This window comes from Rattus norvegicus, chromosome 15, assembly GCF_036323735.1.
Source record: "Rattus norvegicus strain BN/NHsdMcwi chromosome 15, GRCr8, whole genome shotgun sequence".
NCBI classification, from domain to species: Eukaryota; Metazoa; Chordata; class Mammalia; order Rodentia; family Muridae; genus Rattus; species Rattus norvegicus.
Window position 1 is genome coordinate 47,107,916 of NC_086033.1, and position 26,789 is coordinate 47,134,704.

General features: G+C 37.8%; 1 protein-coding gene across 1 annotated transcript in view; it reads right to left on the reverse strand.

Annotated features, from left to right (window-relative positions):
• Positions 1-9,613: 9,613 nt before the first annotated feature.
• Positions 9,614-26,789, reverse strand: part of LOC102550654 (disintegrin and metalloproteinase domain-containing protein 28-like) — a 36,765-nt gene continuing 19,589 nt past the window's right edge. Inside the window, exons 6-11 of the mRNA XM_063274812.1 lie at positions 22,653-22,733; positions 15,522-15,630; positions 14,448-14,502; positions 13,716-13,784; positions 12,463-12,509; positions 9,614-11,043 (exon numbers count right to left, since the gene is read on the reverse strand). Of these exons, the coding sequence (XP_063130882.1) occupies positions 14,458-14,502; positions 15,522-15,630; positions 22,653-22,733 (235 nt within the window). The 3' untranslated portion in view covers positions 9,614-11,043; positions 12,463-12,509; positions 13,716-13,784; positions 14,448-14,457. The remainder of the gene's footprint in view (positions 11,044-12,462; positions 12,510-13,715; positions 13,785-14,447; positions 14,503-15,521; positions 15,631-22,652; positions 22,734-26,789) is intronic.

A 26,789-nucleotide genomic window follows, 5' to 3' on the forward strand; every position in this document is an offset into this window, starting at 1 on the left:
ATAGAATCCTACTTAGACCATCCCAGCTAGAATTCTTTCTTTTTACTTCTCCATTTATGTTTTAAGAATAAAGTCTAGACAACATTTCTTCTGTGGCTTCTATGATGAAAACTTGTTGCATGCAATCACAAAGATTGTTGAGGTTGTGCCATTCTGAGATCATCTGAGTCAGTCCTCAGGGGAAGACGCATGGTCTGGAAAGAACCTGAAGAACTCAAATCTTCTATTTGTCTATTATCTCCAGTTGCAACAAAACAAAACAAGACAAAAATACCTGCATTAGTTCAAGAGGCCCTGTCTGTCAAATATACACATGAGAAATACTTTCCAGGCATATTCTTAGGGATTTCACATTGAAAGCACACAGCTTCTCAAAGTGGTGCAGACATTAATAGTGTGAAATTCTGGTATTGTACCATTACACAAAAAGTTAGTTTTGATGTCTACATTTGGTCAGAATTCATCATTACATCATGAATACTTTCAAAGTTGTTTTGTGTGCATGAAGAAGTTTTTATATTACTTCCTTATTTAATATCATTCCAAACAGAATTAATGATAAAGTCACTATAAAGATGGGATAAAGGTGTTCTTATATCCTCAGTAAGTATAAATTATCAAAAAGTATAGTCAGTCTAAGGATAAAGAAACAAAAAGTAATTAGTTGTAGGTCTTTCAAGTAACTCTTTATGCTTAGTTTTGATGGGGAGTTGGTACTGTCATGATTTTTTGTATTCATATTCTCTGAACTTCAGATTGCTACTTCTGCTGTTCATAATCTTTGGAGCCAAAATATCTATATGAATATTTAAGATGTTAAAAATAATAATTGTACAGTAATACAAAATGTAGCCACGATCACTAAAATTACTATAACTAAACTTTACATATGAGAGAAAGCATCTCTTTACATTTGCTGGGTGCTATGAATATCAAAGCTACTGTTTGGGTTCTCAATTCATGGAATTCAGTTCAACCGGATATATTTACTCATGTGTCTTTAATTCCAGCAATGAGGTTGAGGCAGTGTAAACATAAGATCTTGGACTATGTAACTCTGCAGTGAAACCCTAACTCAACAAAAAGAGAAGAGACAGGAAGGGGAAATGAACACAGGTGTCTTCATTTCCTCTCTTACTCTTAGTAATGCATTGTTAATGATGAAAGGGATGGATGGTGGATGCCCTAACGTATCTGTTAGGGTGCCTTTCCAAATGGGTGTGATCTGAGTGTGGATCATGAGAGGAGCCACTGACTGTACTTACAGAGTGTCGACAGACCACCAGGGTGAGAATCTACAAAAAAGATATAGATAGGTCTTCTAACTTTATAAAAGAATAAGGGTATCCTGGGAAGCTTCAGGTCTCAGAGCAGGAAGAGACAACTCCTTCCGATCCACTGCATGTTCCAGCTGCTGGTCATGCTTTGCATCTGTGGTTTTCCTGACTCTCATCATAGCTTCTTGCTATGGGCCCTGTGAATCTTTATTGGCTGTCTTGTCTTTCTGGTTTAATTAATATGTGTTTCTGGGTGGTGAGTGTTGCTCATAAACATGTAACACTGTGTGTCTTATACTTCAAGAATCTCATTTGACCTGGCTTTAAAATGTCTGAAGTTTCCCTAATTTTTAAAATGTTTACTTTTTCTTTGTGTTATAAAGGTTTTAAATACAATTTCATGTACATATAGTATGTGTGTGTATTTAAAGAAGAGGGCCAAATACAAATACAGAGGAGCTATTCTAAACAACACTCTTTGGTTCACTAATAGTCTTAATGATCTGTGTGCAGTGCCCTAAACATGCCATACTTTTGCTGGTAGTGTTACAGGATAACCCCACTGACAAGTTTTTCCTGAACTTTTCTGATAAACATTCCCCCATGCATCCTTGGAGCCATTTATTTCCATTTCAGCAATTATTTTACCCTTATATCTATTTACATAAAATGTTACAATCAGGCTGGACAGCATATAAAGAGGTTCATCATTTCCCTCCTAATATCAGCATGGTAAATGGAAGTTTTGCAAATATTTACCTTGGAGAAGGAAGGGACATAACCAACTAAACAAAACTGCACAACCCATTAAGTTTGAAGAAAGCTTTCTGTTAGTTGGCACAGTGAATATTAATTATCTCAATAATAAAGTAGAGGAATGAGAAGCAATTTTAGAAGTGGCTCTTAAATTGGAATGATGTTATTTCAGTAACACAAACTTCTTGAGTGGCTATAAACATTGTTGTTAGAGATAAAAATACTAGAATTTTCATAATTAACATCATAGTATTACATGTGTTTTCTGTGCAAAATGGCTTTGCAGCTGGTAACATAGCAGTGTAGATGGTAAATTTGGATTGAGGTGGGAAAGGTGTGTCTCAGTGGTAGACTTCTTGCCTAGCATGAGTGGCTTTCCAGGTTTGATTTGTGGTACTGAAAGAAAGAGTATGGATGTAGGTAGTTAAGTTCATGTGCTGTTCCAATGTTTATTAGCTGCATGATGTGGGTGAAAACCATCGATTTTTCATCTTTATCTCAACTTTCTCATTTGAAGTACATAACAATTTTTTCCATAAGATTCTTACAAAGTTGAGTGAACATAACACCCCCAAACCAAGGCATATGTGTATACTTGTGTTACTACATTATGTTATCCTGTTTAAATGAACAAATCAACTATTGGCTGCAATTTTTCCTCTAAAAGTTTCTCAAATTTATTGTTTGTTAGTTGACCATGATATAAATCCAAAGTCATTGCTCCACATAGCCTCAAAGCAAGGAGACAGTTCAATTTGATATAGAAATTCTAACTGAGATTTACACTTAATAAAAGAGAAGGAAATTAACTAGGGAGATGTAGAAAAATTCTATAAGCATACCAAAGTGGAAACAAAAGGACAATCAAAGAAGTGTTACCAATGTGAAATGTAAAAGTCTCTACATATTACAAGTCCACATCATTCTCAAATGTATGTTACATAATAACCTGTGCAGGGTAGCTTTGTGATTGACATTTAGCAGTAGTCCACCTCCTGATAATCCATTAATGTAAGTGTGTGCATGTGTATACAATATATATATATATATATGTATATATATGTGTGTGTGTATAATACATATATATAAAATCTTTCCAGATTATTAGAATTATTAGAATGTCTCTCCATATTTTGCTTTATATTTGCTTTGCATGCTTCTTAGAAACCATTCAGTGTTAATAAGAAGCAGCTTTAACAGACCACCATGATGATCAACTAACAAAGAAAAGTATCTGTATGTTTGTTGGAGGTTTCAGTCTGTGGTCAGTTGGACATATTGCTCTGAGCACATACTGACTCCATAATTTATGGTGGCAAAAACATAATCATTCACCTCATGGCTGAGATGCAAAGGAGAGAGCAAGTGGGGATCCAGGGTCTCCCAAGGCCATTTAACTTGATTTCACTGACCTTACTGCTTCCCCTTGGGCTCCACCTCTTAAAAGTTGCACCCCTTCCCAAAAGCATCAAAACCTTTACTCCATAGGCCTTTGAAGACACTCAACATTCAAATTATAGACCCCTCCTTGCCGGTGGAAAAGTTCTGAATCATATCTTATTTAATACATGAAGAAATCTGAGAATGTTTGCATGTTAGACATCAGGCTAAAAGTTGGCTGTTGGCAATAACAGGACTGCTGTCCCTTCCTGAGTGTGCTGGGCCCTCTGACATGAATGTTTTCTTTCTCTATGTCTCCCTAATTCTTCTCATTGTCTTTGTAGCATGTTTTCTTCTCATGTTCCATTTTGTGTCCATTTGACTCTTTAACTTTGTGGTGGATTGGTTCAGTCTTGCTAAAAGCATGAAAGATTAAGCACATCTTCCTGAAGGTCAATCCTGAAGGCTCCATGCCAATTATAGGCACAGAGAGCACAGGTATCCTAGCAAGTTAATATGACAGCCAAAGAGTTTAGAAGGTCAGTTTAGTGGCAGGCACCAAGTTACATGGGGTGGGGGTTCTTTGCTGAGTCCTCACTCTTGGGGTTGAATAGAAGCTTTCTCTGAGAGAAATGTTATGAAAACTTTTGCACTTCCTTTCTTAAAAGTAATTTGGACATCAAGGGGAGACTGATAACCAGTCATATTTTTTTTCTATTTCCTTTTTCACTAATTGAATTTGTGAACTTCCTTAAACCCTCTTTCCCATGACAGTTAGAGAACTAAGATGTCACCATTGATCTGAAGTCAGATGCTTGATCATTGCTCCTCAAACAACCTTGGAAATGGTGTTTGTTAAGAAACAAATGTCAAAAATTCACACTGAAAAAATTCTATCCCCAGTATTGGAAATATGAGGGCTAGATAGTAAAAAAGAATCAACTTAGGTTTGTCTCCAAAAAAGCACAAATCAAAAGGAAAAGTATAAAGCATTGTTTCAACTGGGAACTGAACAAGAAGGAAAGTGGTGTTGATGTGTGCTGGCTCCTGGAGGCATACACATAATCTGTAGTATTATGATGCAGGTGATAAATATGGCTGGAAGCATTAGGTTGATTAAGCTTTAAAATAGAATGTGATATAGATAATTGCTGCAACAATGAATGATGCTGAAAAGCATTGTACTAAAAAAATGATCAGGCACAGGTATACACACAATATACACACATATATATATATAGATATATATGCATACATATATATACACACTCTGGCAAGGACCAGGAACTGATAGAGGTCAAAGTTGCATGGTGCTTTCAATGTAAAGCTACCAAATTATATATCATATATTTTCTGTCATGTGTATTTTATAACATTAACAACCTAATTAACTTGGATTGCTGAAGCAAGGGTATAGAGAAGGAAGCTCATCAGTTATGTAATTCAAACTTCCAGTTCCCCCTATATAACATAGTCAGAAAAGCCCCGTCTCATCTCTGCTTCTGTCAGGAAGCTTTCACTGCAGTCACCATTTGCACTAGGCAAAGTTTGAGCTACCATCCAGTCCCACTGCTAGGGCTTCCTGAGGCATTCAAACTGAACATCTTGTTCTCCACCACCATAGATGGCTCTATTTGATGCTCTATCTCTGAAAGGGTGCATCTGGAGAGCAAATCCCTAGACACAAATATAATCAATACAGCAAGGCAGGGAAAGAACATGTGGAATGCATTTTAAGTGCTGTAATAGCAGAGATAAACTATCTCAACCAAGACACTCAATGTGGGTCTCTATCAAGCATGGAAAGGTATAAGAGATAGACATTAAGAAGGGAAGTACCTGATCCTATGATGTTGTTGTTTTGTTCTTTGTACTGTTCTGACTCTTGTGAATCCTGGTGATTATAGTGAACTATGCTTATGTAATTGTGCACTAACTCCATTTGGGGCTTGTTCTTGTGGCATAAGCCATGTTTGAACCAAGTGACTGCCTGATAGTCATCCCTGGGGATGTTCTGACAATGAAAAGTCTTAATTGAAGTGAAAATGAAATGATCTCCATGAAGTTGACTTGTACACCTGGCCGCTGGAGCTGAGATAGTGCATCTCTCAGGACTCAAAATCCCAAGCCCCTCAGTCTGGGCATTTGACACCAACATTTCTGTGATCCTACTTTTTACTAATCCTAAGTTTTAAATATCTCAGTTCTGGGAGCCCTATTCAAGTAAACAGTTCTTTGACTTATTGCTGACACCCCTGGTGGCATCCTGGATCAGGGTGAAAACCACCATGTTCCAAGCCATTCAAGGAATTTCTCTTACAGAGAACTGCTTCATCTGTCACTAGCATTTTGTAACTAACCAGTTTTCATTGACTTGTGTCTTCATATATTCCTTTTTCTGTCTTTACTTTTTCTTCTTCTGTGTGAGTTATGATAAACTGGACTGTTTGGGCACCATCTTTGTTTTATTAGTCATTATCTTCTAGGTGAGGCAGACATTTAGATGCAAACTTAGATATTAACTCACCTTATAAGTATCTTTGAATATTTCCCAGCTGAAACAGGAGATAAGAGTATACAGAAACATCCCTGCCTGTCATTTTTTATGAGATTAGCTGAGCATGCTTCGAGCCACTTTGTATGCCATCAGTATAATTTAAATTGAACATGTTCAAAGAGTTCATATCTGCCATTTGACCTTTTGGAATATATGTTCTATTACCTTGAGCTAAGCATGACCAAATATGTGTCTGTCATCTTGATTTAATGATGACATTAAGTTGAACACGCTTAGGGAGAAAGTCACCCACAACTTTCTATATCATTATGTATAGAAATTATAAATAAAATTCCCATATGTATTTTGTTGGAATGTAGAGTTATTGCTTTAGATACAATTTCAGGTTCTCCTCCCCGCTGTAGGAATAAATATTTATTGTTCTATTTCTTGGCTGTACTTGTCTTGGACTTTATTCTCCAAGATGCAAGCTCCTTGAATTAGATTATATTTTTTTAAAGAACAGAATGACTTATCCCTCATGGAGAAAGCACAATTCTTGAGGTTAAACTTTCCCTCACATAATAGTGGACCTTTTGATCTAGTGTGATACTTGTTCAGGGAGACTGTAATAACTATTCAATATATGCCAAAGCCTTCAGATTTCAAGAAAACTCTACAATAGGTAAGTAACACACAAAGAAAAAGTGTAAGAATAATAAACTAACCTAGGGTCTATGCCAAGATATCCACCTAGCATTAAAAAGAATCCCCATGTGGTTGCCTGCAAAGAGCCTTCAGTGTTTTTTCTTTGAAATTATGACCATTTAAAAAAGCAATCCTGCCCAAGGTCTCATCTCTCTTGGAAGAACCATATTTATGGTTGGTTGCCATTAGAGAATAAAGGCTTTTTCTTTTTTATTATGACTTTCCTCCATTTTAATACTCCTGCCATGGTCAAATCTGGAGTGTGGCTAGTTGAAGCCTTCACTGAGGCATACTAAGCCCCCCTCTCAAGGTGCCCAATCCTGATTCCTCACTTCCCATTACACCCATGGTAGCATGAACACACTTCAAAATCAGTTTGCTCACAGTCCTTCTCAGGATCTGCTCCTCCAGTAGCACAGAGCTCAACACAAGGAACTTCAGGAAGATGATGTCTGTATGATTGTTCATCACTGCATGAACTTTGTCCTTAACCTTAGCTAACAAGTTATACTGCATTAATTTTGGTACAAAAGAGGATTTGAAAAGGACTCTCGCTGCCAACCAAGCAAATGGGAGCAACACTGACAACACATACTAGAATTAAGGAAGAAGATTGACAACATAAAATCAGTAACTGTGAAAACAAACTGAAGTTCTCTAAACTGACCAAGGACTCAGACAAACACCAGGAGAGACAGAGTGTGTGAGATAAATGAGGGAATGGGATGTTGTCAAGCTCAAGTGGATTGTGCTACATTTTTTTAAAAAAGAGAAATAATAAAGAACACACAGAGACAGAAAGACAGACAGACACAGAGAGAGAGAGAGAGACAGAGACAGAGAGATGACGATGATGTGATTAGTGCCCATTAAATATATTAAGAACTTTTGAACTATTTGGTTAATTAAGAACAAAGTAACATCATTTATTAAATCACAGTATGTTCAAACACCATTCATATGTATGTATGTTATGTATGTATGTACGTATCTATGTATATAATATATAATATATATAATTAAATGACTAATTTTTCATGCTCTAGGCATGAAATAAATGGCTACTTGAGAGTTCTAGTCTCAAGATACTTTATTATTCAACATTAAAAAAGATAAAGTGAGGGCTGGTAAGGTGGTTTAGAAGAATGATGCTCCAACATATAACAAGGACACATGCTCCAGTATGTTCATAGCAACATTGTTTATAATAGCTAGAAGCTGGAAAAAACACAGATGCCAGAGTAATGGATACAGAAAATGTGGTTCATCTACACAATGGGGTATTACTCAGCTATCAAAAACAATGACATCAAGAAATTTATAGTCAAATGGATGGAACTAGAAAATATCCTGAGTGAGGTAACCAAATCACAAAAAAACCCTACATGGTATGTACTCACTTATTAGTAGATATTAGCCCCAAAGCTCAGATTACACAAGATGCAATCCACAGACCACATGAAGCTCAAGAAGAAGGATGACCAAAGTGGAGATGCTTCAGTCCTTCTTAAAAGGGGAACAAAATATTCATAGGACAGGATATGGAGACAAAGTTTGGAGCATTGATTGAAGGAATGGCCATTCAGAGACTGTCCCATCTGGGGATCCAGCCCATATAAATACAGACACCAAACTCAGACAATATTGCTGGTGCCAAGAAGTACATGCTGAGAGGAGCCAGATATAACTGTCTCCTGAAAGGTTCTGCCAGAGCCTGACAAATACAGTGGTGAATGCTAGCAGCAAACCATTGAACTGAGAACAGAGTCCCCATTGGAAGAGTTAGAGAAAGGGTTGAAAGGGCTGAAAGAGCTTGCAACCCTTAAGAACAACAATACCAACCAACCAGAGCTCCCTGGGATTAAATCACTATCCAAAGAGTATACATGGACAGACCCATAGGTCCAACTGCATATGTAGCAGAGGATGGCCTTGTTGGGCACCAATGGGAGAAGAACCCCTTGATCCTGCCAAGGCTGGGGCCCTCCCAATGTAGGGGAATGTCAGGTCAGGGAGTCTGCATGGATTGGGTGGGTGGGGAAACGCCCTCATTGAAGAAGGGGGTGGTGCCATGGGATCAGGGGTTTTTGGACAGGAAACAGGGAAAGAAGATAATATTTGAAATGTAAATAGAAAAATATCTAAGAAAAAAAAGATGGTTTGGAAGGTAAGGTGCTTTAAGAGCAAGCCTAGTGACTTGAGTTTAATCCTTGGAACCCACATAAAGATGGATGGAAAGAACGACACTACTAACATTTTTTCTGAGCTCCACATGCATGTATGCATGGGTGTGTGAACACAAACACACACACACACACACACACACACACACACACACACACACACACCTCATGCATACCGTATATGATGTGAGGGCCAGTGAAGTGTCTCAGTGTGTAAAGGACCCACATCCTGAATGGAGACAACTAACTCCTGCTGCTTGTCCTCTGACCAGCACACACATTCATAGCAAGTAAGTGTAGTTGTTTCAAAAGCAAAACAAAACAAAAAGACAATGTAAATTGTGTCTCAGAGAGTTATTAACACAAGGAAATAGACAAGCAAGCAAACAAAAATGGCAGAAACTTAAAGGTTACTCAAGAGCCAATTAAGTCTTCATGTGAAATTGGAATGTATTTCCAGGTCAGGAGAAAGTGTTCTAAGTTTATCATCTTAACCTCAAGATGCAATCATATATAAGTAGCTCTGTACTTAAGAAACCCAATCACAAAAGCTCCCACATGGAAAGCAAGCGTCTGACATTGAGAGTTGGTAGGTGAACTCTAGAATTACTGAGTCTGGAAGTCTGCCCTTGAGATACAGAATTAAAAGATTGTCAGAGGCAAGGGGTGTTGGCAATAGATGCAATGCCTAAACATAACAAAGGGGAATGCCACCAAGATAATAGGGGAGCATGCACCTTGGCAGTGCTAAAGCTATTTCACTCATTAGAGTAAACACAGCTTCATGTGAGAGAAAACCCAGCTCGACATGCTTTGGACAACAAGGAAAATTTATTGATTGTACAAGAAGTCCTAGCAAAAAGTGCACCCACTTCAACAATTGTTAATCTACCAGTTCAATAACATCTTAGGAAGTGCAGTTAATTTTGTTTATCTCCCGGCTCTATCTTGTTCACATCATCTTTTCCTTCAGATCACAGCACAGCTGCAGAAGTATCACATGTCAACAACCAGAAGAAAGGATGAATGGAGAAATATCCCTCAGAAATTTCCCAACATGTCTCCTCCCTCATCCACAGGAACAAAATGGGGAGTTACCCATCTATTTACAAATCTCTGGCAAAACCAATATTGTGATTGTTATGAGTGGGCTAGCATAACATGTATGGAGTTGTGCCCATCATTCTAAAACTGGACAGTGAGACTAAATTAGAGTTCCTAAAGCAAGGAAGGGGGTATTTGGTACCCAACCAACCATATTGGTTCTACCATCTGTCAATGAAGCCGAAGATGTTAAAGACAACATGGTTCTGTTGTTGACAGACCATCTGATTTTTTTCTTTTAATCCAGGAATTTAGATGTTTATGCAAGATCTCACAACTTAAAATTTATTTCTAAGAAACCAAAAACAGTTTAAAAAATAAACTTTGTGTGGTCAACATCTTTAATTTAGACTAAATAAAACACATCTGTAATCCAAACCCAGCCAGCAGGTCGCTAGTTTGTGACTTCTGGTTTATGTTCATTTCTTTAGCTAAAACATTATCTATCTATTTAGAAAGGGAGGTTTCCTCTAACCATGCCAGTAGTTGGCATACAAATATCTGTGACTAATTTTTTTTAATTAACACATTTTACTGGATTGTAGAATACTCCCAAATAACAAGGTTAATACAAACGTCAGGAGAAAGGGTAGCATGGACACATAAAACAGGGTGCTTACATACATTTTTTAAACTGGATGTTCTAATTTGACAAGTTAAAAGAATCAAGACGTTGCTACTTAGTTAGCAATGAATGCACCTCCCCAGTGTCTTATGATTTTGTTTTGTCCTTTCTGTCCTGTTTAATTTTCATTAGAGAGTACATCATTCCTATCCAAATGAGAAATTTAAGGCCTTCAAGATATTCGAGCTATCAGTCAATGTTATAGTAAAAATAAAGGGGGAGGGGGATCAACTAGAGTTTTACAGTTTATATATTCCTTTAGCCATCTCCCTAGGAGTATGGAAAGGAGATCATTTAAATTAGCATGGATATTTTCAAAAGTGTGTTTCTTAAATGTTTTAATCTCTTCAAAATATAGCACAAACCAGAACATGTTAACCTCTGAGGGTCAAGAGCACTAGTAAGAATGAAGTAAGCACATCTTCTTTCCATCCAAAACATCGACATTTCCACTCTTACCATCTGATCATCGACCCTGGTTTAGTTGTTGCTTCAGACTTTTGCATTCGGTCCCTTAAAGATAGAAAAACCTCTCAGATGATCAAAGCATGCTAAAAAATTACCTAAGTAAATATAAGGTGACACTAATAAAAATGTAAAAGAATTCCATGAAAACTTACTCTGTAGTGTATAAACTATGTAATGACTTAGCAATGAAGAATTAGAAACATCAGAACGTCAGAATGGAAGGTGAGAATCTCACTCTGCATTTCTACTGCTCTTGCAGGTAATTTGCGGAATAAGAGCAGAGGAGGGGAGGGGGAGTTATGAGCATAGAGAAATAGTCCAGGACAAGTAGCCTGACCAAAGAATGAGGTGCAAAGAGAGGTATGGATGTTGGGAGGTTGACAATGGGATGTTGCATTTATTTCCATCATCCTTGTGCACTATTATGAAAAATGAGGAACTGGGGTCACCATGATTTTGTAGCTGAGAATTTGTTTCAGTATCCCTTACTTAGGTTATGAAGAAAACTCAGAGTTAAGGCACTTATGCCAGTCCCTGCCTCACAGTAAACACCTTATGTGACATGGTTGAGACTTTTTTCCTTGGCCCTAGTGGTGAAAAAGAAAAGACAATAAAAATTTCATTGTAGATATCTTATGTGGGTGCAGAAGTGGGCTTGCTCTAAAAGTAGTAGAGGAGGTGCTTTTGTGTTGCTACGATAAAACAAAAGTAAGTCAGTCAGTATAAATGGCACATTTTGCCTACTTTAGCCAAGGTTACTTCCTTTGTTGGATTACTGCCCACCTTGTCACTTAAGTATAATCTACTTTCCAGGGGCTAGTTCGCACTCCAAATACCCTGTCAGTGGTTTTCAGCTTCACCAGCTTCACATGTTGACATCAAGTGTTTTCTCATTAGCTTCTCACACTTTGGCACTAATAGCATTTGAGGAGCTAGGTACACCAGGCATGTGTGACCAATTTGCTCACTAAATCTATGAGACATCTTGACAAAAGGAGCTTTGGCCCTTCCTCTTCTATATACAACAAAGAGCTAGGCATAAAGGAACTACACATGAGTAAATGGATTTTGACATTTACTTAAGATTAAAAAGGACTTGACTTTTATTCAAGCTTCCTTTCATATGTCAGCTTTTCACATTCTACTTCTTACAAATTAATAATAACTTCATAAATATCTAATTTTATATCCTCTGGAATGAGCATCCAGATAGAAGTCTTTGGAAGATATTTGCCTTATACAATAGATACATTAATTATTTTTAACATTTGTAAAAGAACTATTGTTTTTACAGTAAAGATTCATTAGCCATAGGAAGTCAGTATAGAAGAAGGCCTTGCCTTCCAATGTTGCCCAGAACAAATGTGCTATGATGGGGTTAAATTAGCCTAGGGAGAATTGACAAAAGCACTGTGAATTAGAGCCAGTTGACAGAAAATCCACCAGTGAGTATTGAATACTTACAAGGAAATAGGAATTGGTGGTGGTAGGAAATTTGGCTCTGTGATTAGCTAGTAAGAAGATAAAAAGGGAAAATCAGCTTGGAGTAATTTCTTCAAAAATGTTATATGCATGCTGAAAATGGTTAACAGTTTTCAGGGACAGAGACTTTATAAACTCACCCACAAGAATATTTCTATACCCATGAGTTTGACACTTTCAGTTAGTTCTGAGCCTCTAATCCAGATATAACCACAGTGTCAACACCTACGTGATGATAAGGGTTACTGTGGACTTATTTTGTGTATCCACAAAACATCCCATGTTAAAGACCTAAGCCCTGGTGTAATTATTAAGTTTGGGGCATTCACAGCTTGAGATGGAATTCGCAGAATTGGATCCATGTCTTTATATGGAAAGATACAAAAAGATGATTTTATCTCCTCTTTCTCTAATATTTCTCTCCTCTCCTATTTTTTTCTTCTCCTGTCCCCTCAATTTAAAGCCAGGAAGCAGCCCTCACCAGACACCAGGAACATCCAGCTTCTCAATTTTAGAATTTGCAGTCTCAAGAATGGGCAGAAATAAATGTTGTCTAATCTGTATAACCTATGCTAAACTTACTAATAATGGAAAATATAGAGGGTGAATTGTACTAGTTGCCAACTTAACACAAACCTAGTTGTATCTGAGAAGAGAAAATATCAATTAATAAGATGTCTTTACAGGATTGAAATGAAGGCAGGTCTCAGTAATATCATCTTGATCTATGATTGATGTGGTACAGACTAGCCCACTATGGGTGGGGCCAGCCTTGACAGGTAGTCCTGAGTTGTGTAAGAAATCAGGCTAAGCAAGCCAAGAAAAGCAATTCAATTAGCATTATTCCTCCTTGGTTTCTGCTCCAATGTTTACCCTGGCTTCCATCAATGATGGATTTATAAGATAGAAGCTGGAATAAAACTTTTCCTCTTCTAGTTGATGCTAGTCACAATGTTTTAATTCAACAATTGAAACACCAACTAAGACATGAACATTCTGTTATTATCAACTTCCAAATCTAGGTTCTTAATTTGGGAGATAAGTTCAGAGGTAAAATTGTAGAAGGATATTGTCACATTTAGCAATTTAAAAAAGATTAGTGGAAGAGATTGTGTTTTAAGTTAATATGAACATAAATCTCAATACTCTTCTGAATCAGTAATGTGGTCTCTGTCTTTTGGGAGCAGTTCATTGAGGTTGGACTGGATGGGAGAGAAGGGAAGTTGTTAACTCACAACATCAGGTGGAGGCTCCTGCTCTTCAGTGGGCAGATCAGACACATGGAGCTTTTTCATTTGACTCATCTAAAAGGAAAACGTTACAATGAAACCATCAAGTGCCTAAATAAAGCTTGCAGGTAAGTGACCCTTTCCCAGCTTAACATCCTGAAGTAAGACAGGTAAGATCTCAGTAGCAAAGCTCAACCATTTACAGCAGGATATCCCCAGGGATACCAGGAATAACTTCCATCACAAACATCACCATTGATGCTGTCCTATTAATTTACTTGAGCTGAACGCCCTAAACATGTAAGACATGGCAAGGGCTATGTCCTAATGTTACATATTACATGTGTAAACATACAAATATATGCATCACTTTATAGAGAGAAAAACTTACCAGAAGTAAGAATAAACTTAGAGTTAAAGTGTTCAGAATGAGAGTGGGTAGAGAGGGGAAAGAGAGGATGGGGTGCGGGGGGAGGAGGGAGAAGGAGAGAGAGAGAACCTGTAACATTTCCTCCTTTATTCTGTTTGTATTTTATGAGCTCTTTTTACAAGGGCTTTTTTATACGAGAATTCTCTTTTGTGTTAAAAAAAACACTAGGGAAGATTGACAATGTGGGGTGTGCAGAGTTCACAAATTTTACTATTTGTTGTTGTGTGGTTGATTTCTAGGTACTACTATACACAAATGACAGACTCAGGCCAAACTAGAATTAACCTCCTAGGGTTGAACATCCTTACCTTTTGGGGTCTACACTTCTGCCTGTGTAGCTTGGCATCCTTGATGGGTGGTAGCCTGTAACAGAGAACAAATCCTGTGAACAAAACACCACTTTTACCATGCCAGAGAGTTCCAACAGAGGATGAACAACTTCCTTTTTCCACCATGCCCTATTCTGCTACCAGGGTTCCTTCTGTTCCCTCACAGATGATCCCTCAGCTTTTAGTTGCAAGTTAGGCACCACTACTATCCTGTGAGTCATAACCACGACTAGACATTTTCTTTTATTTCTTGGCAGAACCCTGATCCCTAATAATAATGGTGTTGAGTCAACCTTTTTCTAAATCATGATATTTAATTATTCTTAGTTCATCAAGTATTTACCTAAGAGTTATTTTGTATGAATAAGTTCCACCAAAATAAGTCAGACTTGGAAAGAGATGAAAAAAAGATCTTGCTATGCTAAAACGGTGTTTGCAAGAGAAAGGATCTCCATACACCAAAGCTGCTGATTCTCACTTTGGAAGAAAACAGCAGGCTTTATGAACATTTCCCTTTCCCCATACTCATTGAAAGTGATTTCTATACCCTTAGGAGACAGAAATCATATTCATGCAGAAAGTGGGAATATTGCAGCTTACTTATAGAAAATCCTCTGCAAGATGTCTGTTAGACAATAAATGTGTTCTCTTCTTAATAAAATGCAAAAGTATTTAGTAATGAGAGCTAATGTCAACTCTTGTCATTAAAAAAAATAGCCACAGGGAGAAAAGGATGCAAATCTTGCTATAAAAGATTGCCTGGGGAAAGGAATGCCTAGTTTCTGCTCTGCAAACAAAACAAAACAACAACAATAAAACAAAAAAAAAAACCCAACCGAACAAACAAAAAACCCCAAACCAAACCAAACCAACCAACCAGCCAAACAAACAAACAAAAACCAAAAGAAGACAAAAATGAATACAAACCACCCAAAAGCATATGTATGGATTTATTAATATTTGAAATAAAATAAAATCTGAAGAATTAAGTCATAGACTCTAATGTCAAATGAAGCAGATGACAGAGGGTCCCCAAAGCACATAAAGGCATACCTCTGAACTCTCCTTTGTTTTCTTCTGGCACTTTGGTGATAGATCACTATAGCAATCACCACAAATATGACTGCCATGGGGAAGAACACACCAACCACGGTTGAGAAGTCTACAACAGAGAGCACAAGAATTCTGTTGAGGACCCAGAATCTTACCTCTCACTAGTCTGTCTCTTTTCTTCCATTCTTTCTTCCTCAATTCCTTCCCTCCCTTCCTCTATCCTTCCCAATCTGCTTTACTTTCTTCCCTATCTTCCATTCTCTTTCTTTCCTTCCCACCCTTTCTTCTTTCCTTTTTTCCCCCAGTAATCATACAGTCCATGTAACCCAGGCTAGCATTATACAGATTATGTAGCTAAGGCTATTCTCAAACTTGCTGTCATCCTTGTACCTCCAGCTCCCATGTAACAAAATGGAATGCTTTGAACCTGTCCTGACATTTCTATTTTTCACAAAATTTACATAGCTTTTGCCAAGTGAATCTGTCTCCATGGAAAGTTTCTCACAACTAATATAATGGTTAACCTTCACTGTCACAATATCTGTGAAATGGGAAGAGGGAAGACCTCTTGAACATGGGTTGGTTTTCCAGGCTGAGCTGAAGAGGGGATGAGCAGAGAAACCTATGGACACTGTATTTCTTCCTGCTTTCTGACTGTAAGTATCATGTGACCTGCTACCTCATTCTCCCACTACTATGTATTACCCACCATGATGGACATTATCTCAAAACTGGAAACTAAAGCAAGCCCTCCTTTCCTAAAGACACTTAACCAATTATTTTGTCAAAAAAACAAGAAACTAGCAGAATTGGAAGAATGAAATTAGTGTTGGTGATGATTACAGTTTATAAAGAACAAGTAAAACAGAAATCCACAGGACACCTTCCAGAAAAGTTGGGCTAAATGTCTTCTTACTGAGAAGTCTTAGCAGAGAAGAAGGGAGGCTGCAGTAGGAGGAGGGTGAAGCCTCGGAGTCTAAAAGAGAGTATAGACTAAGAGGATGGCAAAGCAGGAAGCAAACACATTTTAAATCCAGCCTTGGAATGAGAAGAGAAAGAAATTAAAGCCTTGAGATAGCATTGCTCTCACTGACAAATAAGGAGCTAAGCCATGAGCAAAAAGCTGATGGAGATGTAGTTCCTGTTTCATCTTTGTTCCTAACCTACCAGCCTAAGCAATTAATTCAACCTGGATGCACTGACATCTCATCTGTTCATTTGTTTTACACTTATCTGAAACCATCAGAGACCAGAAAGTTCACACATCTGAAGAACAGATTAGCCACTCCTCCTAGTACATAGATTAGCAATCTAGTCACAAGAGAAAAATGCAAAAAAAGTTACACATGTGAAGACATATTACACAGGTGGAGGTAGACACTACAGAAAGCAGAATTCAATAGAAGAGAATAGTGTGCATTTGAATATGTAATTCTCTTCAACTTCCATAAAATTATTATTCACTGAAGTCAAAGGAAAATAAAACTGGCATTTCTGCTAGGTACAACTTAGCTTCAGAATGGGGGTATAAATGGGTGCATTTGGACTAGCATTAGAACAATCAGTATTTTAAGAATACAAAGGACCTAAATGGAGTGTTTACAAACACTCCAAATCAGAGAGAACAAAGTTGTGGCTTGTGGAAAAAAGCCAGATAGTAAATGTGTATTTTAGGATAAAACTAATTAAAGAGAAATGCTAGCTTTTTCTATTGCTAATAATGGTGGTCTTGATCAGCATACAGCATGAAACATTTACAAAACAAAAAACACGCTCAATCCAGTAAATCACAAAACATAGGAAATTTTCTTTGTGGACATTAATGAGGGAGTAAGCATTTAGACAAACACAAAGGAAACAGAGTCAGTTTCCTTTAACGTGTGACACCTCAAAGGTCAGCACATTCCAGGGCAGGCCCTACCTACAGGCTCAAGATGGACTGGATGGGAGAAGAAGAGAAGACAGTGCCTGGAAATTGAGTTGGGAAGGAAGGAAGGGCAGGGAAGATGTAACTGCGAGAAGTTGGGAGAGTTGGATACAGATGATCAAAATACATTGTATGAGACTCTCACCACATTAATACAAACATTATTTAAAGAGCAGACAAAGAGGAAGATGATTGGGGATAGCAGGTTCAGTTGTATCTTGGTTGGAAAATGCTTGCCTAGCATGCACAAGGTCCCAGGTGCAATCTCCAAGACTGACAACAAAAAATGAGAAGGAAGAAAGGAGGGATAGTTTAGAATCACAGAAAAGCAGAGAGCACAAATGAACAAGGAAAACCTAAAGGAGCTATGCTTTGGATGAAAATGTGCTGTCAATAAAGGTTTATTGACTCTGAAATGTACTGCTTTACAGTAGGGATGCAGGGGCATAAGAGAACCCTTGGACGTTGGACTCAATGTTGCTGTGGATCCACAACTACTCTAAAAACAAAATCTAGTTAAGCAAATAAAGATAAGTGGAAAATTTTGGGACAACTAGTAAAGGAATTAAAAACTGCACATCCTCCAAATTAATAAAATAATGGTTACTAAAATGGCCAACTGGTTTATAATATAGCACAAAATGAAATAAAAAAGAGTAAAAAGAAGCTTAGGTGAGGCAAAACACATAGAAACTGCACAATATAAATGAGGATTTGCGTTCCAGAATATTAGTAATATGTTCTCCAGTTAAACTTTGAAAGTAAAGCTAAACCTAATGGTTTATGAGAGACCAAGGATTTTAATACTGCATGCTTTTCTTAAAATATGCAAGTTTCAAGATGACTCAGGAAGGATGGATGTAAATATGAAGATGTTATAGCAACACAAACACAAAAGATTATGGACCAGCCATCTTGGTCTCTTGGAACTGTAGACTTTGAAAGACAAAAAGCCATAAAGATGGACAGTAAGTTTACAGTGATGACCGTGTGAATTTACTGAGACTACATAGCCATTCTAAATGTGTATACGAACAAAATCTTGGTTTCTAATTAGATTGTCACTGACAGTACCATCTTATAATATAAAAAACAGTCAAAGGTTTATTTATTTTATATTATTTTATTATATTTTATTTATGTTTGAGAGTTTGAATGCATGTATGGGCATCATGGGAATATAGTGCTGAAGAGTCCGGGAGAGCTTGACAGATCCCCTAGAGATGGAATTACTGATGACTGTGAGCTGTCAGGTGAGTTCTGGGAATCCAGCCAGCATCCTTCACAAAAGCAGCATGTGCTCTTAACTGCTAACCCATATAACGAACCCCCAAATAGAGTGGTAATTTTTAAGAGTTCTACACAGCAACTGGTATAACAACAACAACAAAAAAAACCTATTAGTTGGGATTATACGCAGGCAATGGTACTGACCAACCTGAACATCGGTAGCCACAGGTCACAGTGCAAAGCTCATGTTAATACTTTTTCCTGCTCATACCCAGAACACCTGCACATGTGATTACATGCTAGGCCATAAGGTAATTGTCAATGAATTTTACCATATGTTTTAAATAATATGTTCTCTGATTACCATGTAATCATTCTTGGTATTAACTAAGTAACTAGAAAAATCCACATTTTCTTTCATGGTAGGAAGCAGGTGGTAGTAGGATGCTGGTGGGGAGAGTCAGGGAAATAATGGGATATGTTGTAGTCAGCTACAAATGTGCTCAGTTATATTACACACTAGGGCTAATATTGAAAGAATTTCACTGTCCATCTGAAAATCTAGCAAAGGGATTTATTGACCCCTGTTACCATAGAGAAATGATGAATGTTCTTCAAGGTACTTTTTGATAATGTATATATGCACCATGATGACTTTTTGCACATAAAATATGGCTCACTTGGCATGTATTAAAAGGTTTACTTTGGCTTTCAGAGTCTGTTATCAAGTCACTGGGTAGTGAAGTTGAAACATGGTAACCATTGTTTATAGAAACAAGTCTGTTCAGAGACTTCTACAAGATGAGAGTCAGATTAAAAGTGGTGATTTGCATATCATATATCGATTTAAAAGCTGTAAGTAACTGGAAAAATAATTATATATTTATGTTTTCAATTAGTGGACACAAAATAATTCATTAGAAAAAAATCATGCACCATGACTTTACAAACTTCACTGAATAAATTTCAAATATTTCAACAGAAACCAGGGAATATAACAGCAAAAGGAATGTTAAATGTTTGAAGAAGAAAATGTGTTTAAACTGACTCCAAAGTAATATAATGTAAAATATACCAAAATATCACATGGTATCTCATACCTACATAGAAATATTTAGTGACATAAATAAATGCTTTTAAATGCATTTTAGAGAGTTGGGTGAAGACAATCTTTCTAAAAGATTACTCATTACTTAGCAAAATTTACTGTCCTAAATTGTTTATTAGGTATGAATTTTACCACAAACATCATGTATGTTAAGGGTGGTATTTCTTCTTGAGACTTAAGAGTAACCACCACCCACTGAAGGGTAGAGCTTGGGGCTTTTTTTTCCAAGGTCATAAGTCTTGATGCCTATATATGCCAGCCCACCATTTCTCTGTGCTTGTGGCGTGTTTTTGGTGATCCACTGGGTGTCAATATTTCTTCTGAACTTTATGGAATGGATCAATGAGGATAGTATCAAATCAGTATGTGGAATCTTTACCACCTCAGTAAGGATAAAGAACTCCTATAGATTAATAAATACACATAAATAAATGTTTCAGGGAGATCAAAGTCAAGATGCAAGGTTATTTTAGTAAAAGACAGAATCATCTAAGAGTTTTCTAATTAAATTGTTGAGTCTGTTCTGAATGCACCCTGCAGCCCCACCCCAATCATGATAAACTGAAGATAATAATATATTGTATAATATATTATATAACTTTAAAAACTAATGAAGTTTAGAATCTCCATGAGGATAGTAAAGGAATTTGGATAAAAAGAAAGAGTAAATTGAAGTGTAAACATTAAAATTAAATGTTATTCTTTTGTTTGAAAATCCTACAAAAACAATTGAACTTGGGACAAACAGTTCATTTGGGTCTATTTCTATGACCTTCATTTCTATCCCCTGTGAACACAGAACAATATTTGTTCATAAACCACAGGGACAATCTTCCAGGAGTCTCTCCCTATACACACTGGGGCTTGATACACAAGTAACCAAAGCTGGTCTTATCTGGCTCCAGACTATCACCTGGAACCATGCAGAGAGAGGAGTTAAGGGAGGACACTCGGTTAAAGGAGGAAGAGGAGGAGGATGAGGAGGAGGAGGAGGAAAGAGAAAGAAGAGGAAGGGGAAGAGGAGAAGGAGGAAGAGGATGAAGAGGAGGAAGAGGAGGAGGAGCAAGATTCATAGAACTCTCTCCTCTATGTGGAATATTATTCATGATGGCAAGTGGGAGCCAAAGTTCCCAGTCTGGCAAATCCCCTCATTTATGACCTAGAGGGAAGCCTGCCTTCTACCCAAAGATGTGTCAGTAGGAGCATCAGGCATTTCAAAATGCAAGGAAAAACCATGTTAGCCAGTTTGAATCAGCTTATCTCTTGTCCCAAAGAAAGTGAGTCCAATGAAATGCAGGCAGCATGTGAATGAACAGAACAGCCAACCTGTAGGAACCATGTGAGTGAACAGGACAACTAACCTGTAGGCAGCTTCTGAATGAGCAGAACAGCATAATACAAAATACAAGAAAATAACTCAGAGAACAGAACCCAGGGTGACCATCATAATCAAAGTCATGTTCTCAAGGAGTCCCATGAGTTAATATTGGCTAGTATATTGTCTACCGTGGAAGTGGAAAAAAGCCAAAAGCATAAATATGTGGTATATTAAAGTCATATTACACATGAAGAGTTGAAGATAGCTTTCTGTATGAAGATTGACAATGCAAGAATCTTTAAAATATGATTATAATGCTGCAAAAAGAGATCTTGGGGATGGGTATCAAATGTTCTGTAGCCATAGTGGATGACTCCAGGGAGACACCATGATCCAGACACAAATGAACTCAACAAGAGGGTGACAGCATGCACAACACCTGAATAAATTCATAAGAGACAAAAATCCCAGCAGGAAGAAAAGAAAGTAGATACAATATCCCATTCCTGCACAAGAAGCTGTTTGTAATTGACATCTACTTGGAAAGGGAAGTCAGTTTTCATAAATGCAGTCTCACTGGGTATGCTAATTACACTCCAGGACTGACTCCACTTGTCCATCTTGGTGAACACATGATGAAGTCCATGTGTTTCTGTGAAGTTTTGTATTCTTTAGTTTTGTTCTATTCTTTAGTTTTTTGACACACACACACACACACACACACACACACACACTGAGAGAGAGAGAGAGAGAGAGAGAGAGAGAGAGAGAGAGAGAATATGAAATGGTCAGTAAGGAGGTAAAAAGAACTTGGAAGGAGTTTTGGAAGGTTAAAGAGTATAATCAAAATACATTCTATGCAAGGAATTGTAATAAAATAATATTTATAACAACAGCAAAGAAGTGAGCACTAGAATGCATCTGTTTTCTGATTGTGGAGTCAATATGACCAGCAGTCTCATGTTTCCCCTGCCACCGTGACTTTACCCCATAATAGATGCTACCCATACTGTGACCCAAAATAAGCCTGTCATGTCTTGAGTTACTTTTGTTGGGTATTTTTAATCACAACAACAGGAAAATAACTAATATAAACAGATAGGAAGAGCATGGCAGAGACAGTTTTCTCAGACAGGATATGCAGTGTTAACTACAGAAGACTGTGGCAGAATCCTCACAGTCAGGAGGGGCCCATCCTTCCTTGCACTGACACTGAAGCTCATGGTCACACACCTAGTGGAAGATAAATACTGTGAGGTCACCATGAGACTTAGTGCACCCTTCAAGGCCCCATTCTCCCACATGAAGTTGATTTTGACATGAAAGAGACCCCTGCTCTGCTGGCTTTCGTCTGCCAAGGTGAAGTATGAATGACACACAAGGATGCCAATAATAAGTGCTCAGAGGTAGTCTCCCATGCTCTGGAGTGTCAGATAAGCATAACAACTGTGATCACTAAGTGCTGAGGGTATTGTTTCTGCTTCATCACAACAGATCTAAGACTACATAAGGCTCAGCAAACTGGAGATGCTGGCTTTCCAAACTTACTGCGTGGCCTTTGCACTTGGAGGAGCAGTTGGCTGACTTGTATGTCTTCTCCATGTCCACACACTCTGCATTAATGCACACCTGAAATGATGTGGAAATGTGAGCTTTATGAAACATTCCCAAAGCTTCTAAATCAGACTAAATGGAATTGAGTCTTAATTTTTCATCAACTCTGTCTTCAAACACTTTTTTTAAAAGGACTTTTTATTAGTTCCTTGTTCCTTGAGAATTTTCTACAATATGTTTTGATCATGTTTATTCCCCTAACTCTTCCTGTGTTCAGTCTTTTTTCCTATCCACTCAACTTTGTCTCTTTAAAACAAAACAAAACAAAACAAAAATTAGGACCAATTTGTGTTGTCTGTATATTCTTGGATGTGTAGCTTTCCATTGGAATATGGTCTACTTTCTGGTGGTTGGGGTATGCTTTTAGAGAAAACTGATACTCTTTCATCCAGCAGCAACTAAATTCCAATGGGACCTCAACTAGGCATTGGGCATTGTTCCTACCTTCTCTCCATCTTTTGGGATTTTCAATGGTTTGAGCTTACTTGTGCTGTCACAATATCTTTGAGTACCCATGTGCAGATGTCTTGATGTGTTTGTTTAAGATTTGTTATTATTTATCCAGGTGTCTTTGAGTGAATGTCATGTATATGTTGGTGCCTGTAAAGGCCAGAAGGAAGTGTGAGGTCCCATGGGAATGGAGTTACATGATGTTGTGAGCTATATGTGCACTGGGACCCAAATGTTAGTTCTATGAAAGAGCAGCATGTGGTCTTAATCATTGAGTCATCTCTCGGTGACTAAACTCAAACATTTTATTAGGAAAACACTATCATGTTTTGAAAGAGACAAATCAAACTCTAATTTCTACTATATAATAAAATATTTAAAAATCCCTCCTTAAAATAGCTTTGCTTCTTTCCTGATAGGTACCTCATTTACTCTAACAGCTTCTTACATATAGAGCTAAATGCTGAACATAGAACCAAGCATAGCTGTAACTGACATCTGGAAGTAAGTGCTGGAATTACACCACACGTGATGCTACAGTAACTACCATGAGAGGATGTAAATGGCATTCTCCTTTGCTCTTTACTATTATCAGAGGAGCTGTCATCCATTGAGCACCCACCAGGTTTGAAGCACTGAAATCAACACACTTTGCCTTTCTGAGCCTGAATCACCTCCCTCAGGATAATTTGTTTTAGTTCTTTCCTGTGACCTATAAATGTTGTGCTTCCATTTTTCTTTACAGCTAATAATCCATTTTGTATACATACTGTATTTTTTAGCCATCCATCTCTTGATGGATATCTAGGTTAGTTCCATTTCCTAGCTGTTGTGCATAGAGTGACCATTAACACTGGTGTCTCTATAATAACATATAAATTTCTTTTGTTTATGTCTAGAAGTAGGATGGTAGGTTCAAGTGCCTGAACAAGACCTTCAGAAGATCAAGCCAGCCACAGATTCTGCACACAGGCAATAGATGATCTCCAGGCCCTGCCCTTTATTAAGGAGCTATTTTGACAATGTATATCTGCTGGAGATGAGAGCATTGATCTTCTTTGAGTGTGTGACAACTGGTAGGTTTCATGTTCCTGTGAATGTTCCTATATCCTGGCAATTATGAGCAGGAGGAGGATGATGGTGAAGGTTGGAGGGAATAATAACGAAATATATAAGGAAAAAGAGGTGGAGAGGATGCTGGGAGAGTTGAAGGGAGAAATAAGATATATCTGAGCATATTTCACTACATACACATGTTGAAATCGCAAAGAATAATAAAAAGAAAAGATGCCCTACCCAGATATTTATGAAATTTTATAGCATGATCCTAAAGACACGATGGGGCCTTACTAAATGTTATTGAAGGGATGGGTGCAGGCTTGCATAAAACAAACCAAAAAAATATTATGAGCGTGGTGTTCTGAGGGAGACAGGAGATGGTCACAGGTATGGAGTGTGGCACTACTCTCATTCTTTTTTTTACATTTGAGCTTCCTTTGCATGATTGCATTAGAATAAAATGCTCTGTTAAAAACACGTGGGAAATATTCAACAGTAAAGATCTAATGTATTGAAGTAGAGTTCAATGGTGGTTGTTAATTTGAATTGTTTGACAGGCATGGAAGATGACACCTGGCTTTATTAGTAGGGTAAGAATCTATGTGCTTTCTGGCCTTCTTTAGTCCTATGAATGAGTTTAAACAAACATAGGTCAACTTTGGTACTTCCCTGTCCTTTGTCAGGGCAGCTGACTACTGTACTACAAGTTGATGCTACAAGCAATTGGGTGATAAAACTCTGACAATGAAAACTCATGTCACATTGGTGGCCATATTATGCTTCAAGGAAAAACACCCTCTTGTTAAGAAAAGATACACCGGCTGGAGAGATGGCTCAACAGTTAAGAGCACTGACTGCTCTTACAGAGGTCCTACTTTCAATTTCCAGCATCCACATGGGGGTTTATAACCATCTGTAATGGGATCCAATTACAAATTCCCTCTTCTGGTGTGTCTGAAGACAGTGAGAGTGTACTCACATACATAAAATAAATAAATCTGAAAAAAAACAAGAAAAAAGGTGCACAGGGGACGGACTTTTGTTTCCTGCTTCTGCATTGCTGGGTAGTGAGCATGGGGGGGTATGAATGGATACAAAAGCTTGCTAGAAATAGCAGGAAGCAAGGAGAGACAGCATTGGTCCTTGGTGGTAGCACTGTGTCGGCGACTTTAGCATGAAGGTTCTTACATCTCTGAACTTACTGCTGTGTGAGTTAACAATTGTCTGTATTGTTTCAGTCTCATTTAGTTCCTCTTTTGTTCATCTGCATGTGGACTGAGATCCCAGGTTCGTAATAAGCAGCATTGAGTTAAAAATCAAGGTACAAATGTGGAATAATGTACTGTCAAGGCACAATTTTGACTTGCGTTGTTATTTCCACATTTGGTTCCATTGGCCACCATGTCTACTCCTTGACTGATGTCTTCAGGATCAAATAATTTGCAGTCAGGAAAGCTATTGTAAGTCCTTTCCAGGGCAGATCACCTGACCCACCCTCACAGAACAACTTCCCACACATGGCATCTCTATAAACAACAACAACAACACATTACAAACTTTATCCCAGGATTCAAATTTTAGTTTTATAGAAATGTAAACCAAACTTTACTATTTAATGAATAATATTTCCCTTATAGTTTCTAGTTGTACCCATGCACAGTGTATTAATAGGACCCTTAGATGTTAGGAAAATATGTTGTTTCTCAAATATAGATCCCTTTACAAGTAATTTTTGCCAGTTGGCTAAGTTATTGCTAATGGGGGAAGGGCAGGATTGTAAACCTAAATTCTAGAAGGTGGCTTTGAATAAGGGAGCATGCCCCATTTCTGAGCATTTTTCCTACCAGATTTGATGATGAAATGTATGCTGGTTTATTTTTATCAACTTGACTCACACTGGAGTCACCTAGGAAGAGAAAACCTTAGTTGAGGATCTATCTTCATCAGATTGGTTTGTGGACATATCTGTTTGGCAGTTTCTGTCTTAATTATTGATGTAGGAGGGCCTAGCTTCACTATGGACAGTACCATCCCGAGGCAGACAGTACTGGGTGGGCTGTGTAAGAAACAAGCTGAGTAAACCATGGGGACTGAGGCAGTAATCAAAACCCCCCCAGAGCCTTGGCATCAGTTCCTGCCTTCAGTTCCTGCTCTGCCTTCCCTCAATGACGGACTGTAATTTGGAAGTTAAAATCATTCAAATTCTTTCCTCCAAAAGTTGCTTTTGGTGAGAGTGCTTCATCACAGATACAGAAAGCAAATTAGGACTGAATGCCATGGGTGAAGCTGGAGAAGCCATCACTGACAGAGAAGTGCCTGGGGATGGAGCTAGAAGATGCTCCAAGGAAAGATCCTTGACCTTACAAAGGTGCCTAGACAGTCATGTATTTTTTCATTATTTTATTTCCTTTAGATAAGCTCTAAAAGTTGAGTGCCTCAATTTTCCACAAGAAAGCAGTCTGCATAAAGCCAAAGGTCTCTTGACATTTCAAAGAATTAAGCATGGCACTCAGAGTTCTCCCTCCAAACATGCAGATTCAACTGCTCAACACATAGAGAAGC